The sequence below is a fragment of the Rhincodon typus genome, chromosome 19 (genome assembly GCF_021869965.1).
Source record: "Rhincodon typus isolate 14 chromosome 19, sRhiTyp1.1, whole genome shotgun sequence".
Taxonomy (NCBI): domain Eukaryota; kingdom Metazoa; phylum Chordata; class Chondrichthyes; order Orectolobiformes; family Rhincodontidae; genus Rhincodon; species Rhincodon typus.
In genome coordinates, this window is record NC_063350.1 from 15,832,039 (window position 1) to 15,842,365 (window position 10,327).

Below are 10,327 nucleotides of genomic sequence, written 5' to 3' on the forward strand. Positions count from 1 at the left end.
TTCTCCAGCATCTACAGTTCCTACTACCTCAGTTATGGGATAGGTTGGAGAAGCTGGGGTTGTTCTCCTCAGAGAAAACATTTGAGGAAATTTGATGGAAATATTCAAAACCAGAGTGCTCTGGACTGAGAAGCTAGGGAGAAAGCATTCCCATTTGTGAAACAGTCAAGAACCAGAGGACAGAAATTTTGATCACAAGTAAAAGAACCAGAGAAAGAGGACGTGAAGAAAATCTTTTACGCAACTGGAGCTAGGATCTGGAGTGCACGACTAAAGAGTGTGCTTGAGGCAGATACATTCATTGGTTCAAAAGGTAAGCAGACAACTAGAATTCTATAATTCTAATTCTAAACTTTTATGTTTATAACTGACGATTTATGGACTATCTCTGATGACACTTTGAAAAGCAATTCATTTAATTCCTCATTTAGAAGGTGAACAGAAATATATGGCCTGGGAATAAGTGTGAAGCTATTCACTTTGGTAGAAAAAGACAGGATTTCTTAAATGGTAAGAAGTTGGGAAGTGCAGGAACCACCCTGGGTTTCCTTGTTCGTGAGTCACTAAAAATTAACATTCAGCTACAACAATCAGGAACGCAAATGGTATGATAGCTTTCTTCACAAAGGGATTTGAGTGTAGGAGTGAAGACATCTTGTTGGAGTTTTATAAAGCCTTTGTGAGACCTCACTTGGATTACTGTGTACAGCTTTAATCTCCTCATCTAAGAAAATATATACTTGCTATAAATGGAGTGCAATGGAAATTCACCAAACTAATCTCGGAGATGGTGGGACTGTATTATGATCAGAAATTGAAGAAATCTGGTCTGTGTTTCCAACAGTTTGTAAGAATGAGGGAATGACCTCATTCAAGCCTATAAATTCTTAAAGGCCATGACAGTGTTTTCAGAGAAGACTTCCCCTGGCTGGTGAGTTTAAAACTGGGCAACATTACTGCTGGATAATAGGAAGGATTGTTTTCACTGAGAAGGTGAATTATGGTGAATCTTTGAAGTTCTCTACCTCAGAATGCTCTAGAAGCAATCAGGATGCGAATAACATCAACAATATAAAAATGGTGCAAGAAAGTGGCCTGAGGAAAATGATCAGCTGTGATCTGACAGAATGGTGATGCAGGCTTGAATGGTTTACTCCTGTTTACTCCTGTTCCTATATTCCTATCACAAAAGGAAGATTGAGTTGTTTTCCAAATATGCTTTACATGCAGGTAGCCTTGCCTGCTGGCTAGTTTATCAGAATACCACTTCATCAGAATATCACAAGGATGATGCTCACAATTTTCAATCCATTGCAATTAATAGACAAAGCATGCAGGGCAGCGTAAGATTTGGTGGGTGGGCAGGATGGGAGGAGAAGTTGGAAGAAGGATGCTATGGTGTCAGTTTGGGTCTTGAAATAAATGGACTTTACATTCTTAAATTATCTCTGTAAGGAATGAGTGTTATTGGATTATACCCTGCTAGATTCTTGTTGAATTACGATCTTCATCTGCAGACTAACAAACTCTGGGTGTCTAGGAAAATAAATTTCACTAAAACCAGGAAGTGACATATTTAAGAAACAGACATTACAAAGCTGTTTGTCCATCCCCAACTTCTCTGGCGCAAGTGGAAGTGAGCAGCTTTCTTGAACAACTGCAGACTGTGTGGTGTGAGGACTGTTAGGGAGGGAATTCCAGGATTCTGACCCAGCGACATTGAAGGAACGGCGATATATTTCCAAGGTGTACAAAATTAACAGAGGTATAGATAGAGAGGACAGCCAGAGACTTTTTCCTAGGGTGGAGGTAGCTATTACAAGGGGGCATAGTTTTCAAGTGAGTGGAGGTAGATATAGGGGAGATGTCAGAGGTGGGGTCTTTACTCAGAGAGTGGTAGAGGCGTGGAATGCATTGCCGGAGAGGGTAGTGGAGTCGACCTCATTAGGGGCATTTAAGCGGCTATTACACAGGCATATGGATGATAGTATAAGATAGTTGATAGTAAAGGGGTGGAGGTTAGAGAGACCTTAGGTTTAGGGTGAAAGTTCGGCATAACATCATGGGCCGAAGGGCCTGTACTGTGCTGTACTGTTCTATGTTCTATCTCAAAAATAAGCACGCACTTAAATCATTGGGAACTAACTTACACACCCAGCATTTGTTAAAAATAAATTCAAGTAGAAAATCCATCCATTCATCAGGCAATACCAATTACTTCGTCAATTGGATTTACTTAATCTGTTTGCTACATGACTCTTCCACTCCTTAAGTAAAACTGAACATATTAAATCTCAGATAAAGAAATGGCATGATTATAAAGTTAGTATTAGTTTTTTTTAAAAAACTATCGCAAAAAAGCATACCATGATTTTGCCATTTTCTTCTTTGTCAAGGTACTGGTCACTGATCATGTGACAAGATCCTAGCACAGCCAACTTTCCACCTTGGAGCTGTTGACAAATTTCACAAATTTTCCAGTTATTAGGACAATCTGTAACACCAGTTCATTATTCTGACACATGATGAGCTTTGAAGGTTAAATATCTATGACTCCTTTCTTAATTGCATAATCAATATGAATCAGTTTTGAGTATATTCCCTAAAAGTAAGGGTGTTTTCCCCTGGAAGAAAGGAACATGAGAAAATGTCATGCAGTATATATAGAGTTGTACAGCATGAAACAGACCCTTCAGCTCAACTCGTCCATGCCAACCAAGTTTCTCTAACTAAGCTAGTCCGATTTGCCTGCGTTTGGCCCATATCCCTCTAAACCTTTCCTATTCATGTACTTGTCCCAATGTCTTTTAACAGTTGTAACTGTACCTGCACCTACCACTTCCTTTGGCAATTCTGTCCACATATGAACCACCCTCTGTCTGGAAAAAGTTTCCCCTCAGGTCTCTTTTAAATCTTTCTCATCTCATCTTGAAATTATGCTAATAAGTTTTGAAATCCCCAACCCTATAGAAGAGATCTTTGCTATTCACCTTATCCATGCCCCTCATGATTTTATAGACCTCCATAAGGTCATCCTTCAGCCTCCTTCATTCCAATGAAAAAAGTCCCAACATATTCAGCATTTACTTATTACTCATTGTAAATCTTTTCTGCACCCTCTCCAATTTAATAATATCCTTCCTATAGGAGGGCAACTAGAAATGTACAGAGTACTCCAAAAGTGGCCTTACCAATGTCCTGTACAAATGTAACTTGACGTTCCAACCTTTACTTAATGGTCTCAGCAATGAAGGCAAGCATGCCAAATGCTTTCTTTACCACTCTGTCTGTCTGTGATGCAACTTTCAATGAATTATGTACTTGAACCCCTAGGTGTCTCTGTTGTACAACACTCCCCAGGGTCCTACCATTAACCGTGTCAGTCCTGCCCATATTCATCCACATTAGCTAAGATCTTAACATTCTTTATCAGCTGTAAGAAAAGTTATTGTACTTAATTCCAGATGGCATTTGTAGACAAATGTGACACTTTGCAACTTTCTACTGGTAAATAATTTATGTTAACTAAGAAACAAAGCATTTAAAAACAAACAAAAATTGCATATCTGGTATGTTACCATGGTTTCTAAATTCAGGCTACATATAAAAGAATGCCTAGATTTCTTAAACGGATTCTTACAGAAACAATAAAAAGCTGCTATCAATGTATCAGAATCCTAAGAAGGCATATGTATAGTACTCAACTCTTCTGAACTGAAAGTTGTGTGCATCCACTATTGTTGTTTCTGTGCTTAATTTATTTTAAAAGTTGGTAGAAAATTACAGCAAGGTTCTATTTCCAGGGCAAAGCACAAGTTAAAGACCAAAGAACACTGCAACACAGGAACGGATCCTTTGGCTCACCTAGATTGCGCCAGCACATGATGCCTTTCTACACAAATAAACTTTTGCCTCTACGTGGTCTGTAAACCTCTATTCCCTGCCTATTCGTATATCTGTCAAGATGACTCTTAAACTTTGCTGCTGTATCTGAATTTCTGCCTCCTCTTGCAGTGCATTCCAGTTACTTACTACCCTCTGTGTGACAAAACTTGCCTCTCACATCTCCTTTAAACTTATTCCTTTTCACTGTAAACCTAGTAATTGACATTTCTAATCTGTGTAAAAAGACTCCGACTATCCATTCTATCAATGACTCTCAGAAGTCTGTAGACTTTTATCAGGTCATCCGTTAAGCTTCAACATTCAAGTGACAACACACCAAGTTTGTCCAATCTCTCCCCATAGCTAATACCCTTAAAACCAGGCAACATCCTGGTAAAACGTTTCTTTATGCTCTCCAAGGCCTCCAAATTGTCTCCACATCTTTATTGTAGGATTTAACTGGAATTTAACTGCACCCATACATTAAAATTCTGTACAGGATTTGCTTTTCCTGTAGTCGAAACATATTATTGTCAAAATTCCTGGTGCAGCTTTGTGGCAATATTTCAATTCAACCTTTCCATTTTTCAATGTGAACTGTCACTTCAGTGGTTCAAATTTTGCTAACGTCACTTACCTTTTTTAACAACAAAATTGGACCGTAATCTCTGGTGTTCATATTTTAATATAAACCAGGAAGTTCCTATCTGTATTGTCCTTCTCGTCCAGAAACATCTCTATACTACTACCATGGTGAGAAACTCGGCCATTACAAAAGTCTTTGAAAGATTATGAAATTTATATGTAAGAAGCAGCAGCAATATAATTAGTAAATTGAAAAGAAAAATGGAAAATAATTGCAGAAAGTCAGTTTGATTTAAACAATGATCTTAGATATCTGCTTCTACCCCATTTGAGGAACTGCCTCTCTCTTACATCCTCTTCTATTTGGAGTTTGGGTCAGTTTGTTTCCTGCTTCCTGAACTATGTCATCTACAGCATGGTATGAATTGCTTATAGTCATTGCCGCCATGTTCTAGAACACATTTGCAAAGATACTTTGCCTTCTGATTTTACCCTTAAGTCCCTTAAAATATATGTTTTCCATCTTGTCTTTAATCTCCCCTTTCACAAAATTCTCCTACGTCTACTTGATAAGTACCTTTCCGCCTTGTAAAGATCTCAAAGATCTTAGATAAAAGGAGCGGTTACATTTTCATTAATTACTGTGGTGTTCTGCAATCAAAAAAGTGCAAGTTATATGAAGTCAAATAGTCTAATAGAAACGAAAGGCTGAAAGTATTTAATTTGCTCAGTTTCATAAATCGTCCCATTTTCTTTCAGTATATCACTGAATGGAAAGATACCTCTAATCAATGTGAAATTTGAATACATTGTTGATCAAAAAAGTTAAACCACATAGAATGAACATGAAGACACCCAAAAATAACCGAGCAGATCTCTGTAGGAAGGGTTTCTTTCTTAGGTGCTTTGGGAACATGGTTCAAATCTCACTACAGCAGCTAGTGAAATTTAAGTTCAGTTAATAAAGTCTGAAAATCAAAGCTTGCCACGAAACTGTTACTGATTCTCATGAATAACAATCTGGTTCACTAATGTGCTTGAGGGAAGGAAATCCCTACCTCACCTGACCAGGCTCCAGACCCAGATTTCAGCCCCTTGGCTGTTAACTTTCCTCTGAAATGGCCTAGCAAATCCATCAGCTCAAGGACAATAAGGATGGGCAATAAATGCTGACTTACCAGTTGTCAGATCACAATAAAGAATAGAAATACAGCAAACTTTGTTTTAACCGACACCTTAAGAAACAGCACTCTTGATAAACTGACAAAAATTATATACCTGAAATACCAGAAGTTAATTGTATTATCGCGATCTCCGCGATGTCCGAGTAGTCAGTTGAGGGTGCGAGTGAGAAGGTTCTCTGCTGGTAAGTTTTCTTTAAGGCAAAGTTGTATTATTATTTAAGTGATTTATGCTGTAAACAAAGCATAACAGCGATGTGTATACCCCCACATTATGTCTCTATTACTTAATGTGTATGTTTTTACATCAGTTATGTGGACCTCTTGATCTCGAATATTTGGTCAACCGGTACACTCCTGGTCCCATAGGTGCCGGTCAATAAAAAGTTTGCTGTAAATAATTTTTTCCAGTATCTTCAAGCAATCAACCAGGTTTAATGGTTCAATAGGCACTACAATTGTGCTAATTCACTAATTAGCATGGATATGCTTTTAACCACTGCTTTCCAAGAAACAGGCACAGTACTTAAAAGTACAAAAGTTTTCAACATACTGCTTTATCATATATGGCGCTGCATGCCAAGTGTCTTGTGTTTTAAAGTGGAGTTAGAGGATAGGGGAGCAATCAGATTTGGGAGTAATGATAGGATCCATTCTGAAGTACAATACATTAATTCATATTACTTATAATTATTCTTTCACGAGATGGCATTACTGGCAAAGCCAACATTTGTTGAATTGCTCTTGAACTGAGTCGTTTGCTGGGCTATTTCAAAGGGCAGGTAAGAGTCAAACACATTGTTCTGTTTCAGTAGTCACATAAAGGAAAGACCAGGTAAGGATAGCAGTTTTCCTTCACAGTTGGAAAGCGGAAAGTAGAGTTGCTTGGAAGATATAGGTTGCTTTGAAGAACAGGTGAAGAAACAGGAAAATGGACTGTGGGAGGCAAGAAAGTTCGGTTAGAATATGACAAGCTAAGGTGGTTTCCATCATAAGTAAAACACAAGAAGTTCTATTTAAAAAAAAAAGTTGATACAAAAGTAAGGTCTGGCAGACTCAAGTGTATTTGAAATGGTACCTTGGAATAGTAGAATGCCAGAATCGGTCTGTTGAGGGGAAAACATACAGAACCTGTTGACAACACTGCAATGGCTGGCTTCATTACACTCAGTGTGGCACCAAATGGATAAACAAACGTTAGGGCTCTGTAGCATACAAGAACAACAAGATTACTGAAAGTACAAGAAGGAAGTCTACTTGTCAATAAACCACATAAACAAATACGTTAGATGTCAGCATATAAGTCAATCTTTGAAGTCTTAAAAAATCCTTGCAAATACAGGGGTCAACATATATGCCTTATATAAAAGTGAACCATGGTTATGGGTGGTTCCTATCTTTGTTATAGATCCATGTGGGCTCTGATCTGTTTGGGCATATCCTAAACTACTATGAAATACAGCAAATGATGGCACTTGGGGACTGTAATAAGGGTCATCTTATATGCTATGATCTGCAGCAATGAAGATGCTTTCCAAAAATCCATTTAGTCCTACGTTTTCAAACAATAGCTAATGCATTTCTCATTGTTGAGAAACAAAAAGCAACAATTTTGATTTAAATTTTTATAATGCACCATTCATACTTGCACATAGCAATTGCCAGAATTTTTCCTGAAATATGTTTTTAATCCTATCTCGGTTTCTTTCATTGCATGGCAACTAATATGGAGTTGGCAATCACCACTTAGATCTTACCACTAGTTAACTATTTTGCCACTAGAAGTAAATAATTGTAATAGTAAACAAAGTGGCTATGCAAGCATAAAATGAATGAAATATCAATTCTGGAAACCGGTAAATTATTGCATTGATGCCTTATTATTTAACGAGTTATCCTTAATTATGTGTTTTGATTTGTATCATTGCTTGATTAACAAAGAAAATAGCAGTAATCATGGCAAGTTAGCTTTTGAAATTCAGTAAACTGCCAGCAAATTTCTTTGCTACTCCATGCATTATTTTGCTTACATAACAAGAATGACTGCCCTTTAGAAATATTCACCAATTATCAAGTTCTTCAGAACAGATTTAGGACATCAAGGTTAATGTATTAAAGCAATTTATTTTGTCTTTATTCTCAATTAAGCTACGACTATGCATTCTGTTGTACGACAATTTTGCCGATTAAAAGTCTTTGCAAAACTATATTTTTTAAGCAGTCAATTTATGCATAACAGGGTAGATGACAGTTCTGTGGGACTGAAGTCATAATTCTGTTTGATGACTTTTGAAAAACCTACTGCAAGTTGTTGCCATTGCTGTCTTCATCCATTACGCCTGGCACAGATTTTCCAGCAGCTCGACTAATTTCTCTGTGAATGACAATTAATTTTCCATATGTTCATTTGAAGGAGAAACAACTTTACCAAATTAAACTCTAAAACAATCCATTTAATTTACAATGGACATACACAAGCCCAAATTTTACTTAATTTAGATTTTAGAAAATAACACCTGCAATCCATAGCTAATCATATCCTCCATCACCTCCTCCTGACTATCCCACACAATTGTAACCTTAAAGGTTACAATTGTAGGATTAGATGAAATTCTGCATCTATTGATAAACATGTGTGGCAATAAATGTCTTTAAAACTTCGCAACAACATTGTAATAATTTGCCCTTTCAAATAACTAAAGTTAACCAAAGTGAAACGCTTCTCAATGTTTAGTAATTTGGCTGAACCAACTTTTTCATTTGGCAGTAGAACTATTCATCAATCTGTGGTTCATTTTCAGGCTAGAGTAATTTCAATGTTGGAAAATCACTGATAAAAAAGTACAGGCAAGATGCGTGTCTTGCCAATGAAGAATCAAGCCATTTTCAAATGAATTGCAGAGCACACTTGATAGGCTGCATGGCCTACTTCTACTGCAATATCTTATGGCATAAGACCCAGCAGAGGAATTCTAACCTAGTTTCAATAATAACTACTGCACGCACACTTCTACGTTATTACTTTGTGTCAGAAAGTAAGCCGACAAGCAAGTCCGACATGATTTGGGAGCACTTGCGCTTGGTAAACACGGCTTGGCTAATAACATATACTCTCAACACAAGCTCAGTATCAACAGGGAGATGAGGAAAATTAATATAACTGAAAGGATATCCTTACCCCTCAAAATTTAGTCATGCAAATAGTAAGAACCTGAGCTAGAAAATATCTCTGTTCTCAAAAATTTATCAATATGATAAAGTCAAAAAGCAATTTCTGTAATAACCAATTGAATCGTTGGTGTATTATTTTATCCTCTTTCCCCAAAAGTAATTTGTCAACAAATGATGTAAACTACTATATGAATAACATCACATAGGTGGAATGAAAATGATTAAGCCATAGGTGAAACGTAAGGTTACCTGTTCAAAACTCCATTTGATATTAATGCTTCTTTAGGGTGGAAATATTTGTAGTACATATTTCTCACAACAGCATCTTGAGGACAAAGATATTTAAAATTACAATTTAAATCCTTATACATTAAGATACAAATGGAAAAAATAAAATTTAAAGAAAATTTACAATGCTCACCATTATTTACCATAATTCCATATTCCTCTAACAAAAAGTTTATGTTCGTGTCATATTTAGATTCTCCACCTTCCCCCAGCATCACAAGAATACGCCCTCCATTTTCTAGGTATCTTTTCAATATTTCAAGCTTAAAAAAAATTATAACAATTAATCAAAAATGTGCAATGTTTCTTCAAAATAAAATCTGGCCCAATCATAGCCTGAAAATAACACTCAATAGAATACAAGTACAGCAGCATACAAATATAATACACAAAATAAATGGGCCAATAACTAATTTTTATGATAAATACTGGAAAGGCTGTTTTGTCAATAAGTAATCACTAACTTTTAAACAATTAAACAATTTGCTACATCACACCAGAGTTCTTGTGGCGCAGTGGGTAACATCACTGCCTTTGAACCAGATGCTCAGGGTTCAAGACCTTTCTGTGCATTCACAACAGGCCAAAAAGGTTGACTATCAACCTGCAAATCCTTTCAGAACAGTCCACTGGCAGCCAGCAAGAGCAAGTGAATGTCTTGGTCAGCATGTGATGGAAAGATTGTTGGAGCCTCGAACATCATTATCCATAACTGCAGATAACACTATATGTTACCACGGGAGCACAGATTCGCTGAGTGCATTTTAACAGACCACCACCATAAAACATTGTGAACCTGCAACAGCCAATCTTTTATTGACTTTGAAGTGGTTTGAGATGTGAAACAGGCTATATTAACACAAGTTATTTCTTTACTAAGAACTTTCTCTAAACGTGCAGATCTGAAACATACAATTTCATAAATGGGACATTAGTAACACAGACAAAGATCATTTGCGAGCCTTTAACTGGAGGAATTTCACTTCAGTGCTTACTAGGATGTGAGTTATAGAAGGTAGCATATGTGTGCACTGGAAAGTCTTTTCTGGCCTATTAGGCTATTCACATTCACAGCCACTGCTATTAAATGTACTGCATCATAGAACATTGAACAGTACAGCACAGGAATAGGCCCTTTGGCCCACCATGTCTGTGCCAACCATGATTTCCTTCTCACTCATCCCATCTGCCTGCACACGGTCCATATCCCTCTATTC

At 37.0% G+C, this 10,327-nt stretch overlaps 1 protein-coding gene across 2 annotated transcripts in view; it reads right to left on the reverse strand.

The window, feature by feature from the left end:
• ift52 (intraflagellar transport 52 homolog (Chlamydomonas)) overlaps window positions 1–9,380 on the reverse strand; it is a 23,543-nt gene extending 14,163 nt beyond the window's left edge. The window contains exons 1-5 of one of the 2 annotated variants that reach the window (XM_048608474.1): window positions 9,244–9,380; window positions 9,072–9,147; window positions 7,954–8,025; window positions 6,730–6,856; window positions 2,367–2,453 (exon numbers count right to left, since the gene is read on the reverse strand). In XM_048608474.1, coding sequence (XP_048464431.1) covers window positions 2,367–2,453; window positions 6,730–6,856; window positions 7,954–8,025; window positions 9,072–9,147; window positions 9,244–9,325 — 444 coding nt within the window. In that variant the 5' untranslated portion in view covers window positions 9,326–9,380. The remainder of the gene's footprint in view (window positions 1–2,366; window positions 2,454–6,729; window positions 6,857–7,953; window positions 8,026–9,071; window positions 9,148–9,243) is intronic. The other variant, XM_048608475.1, reaches the window with a different exon arrangement.
• Window positions 9,381–10,327: the final 947 nt, after the last annotated feature.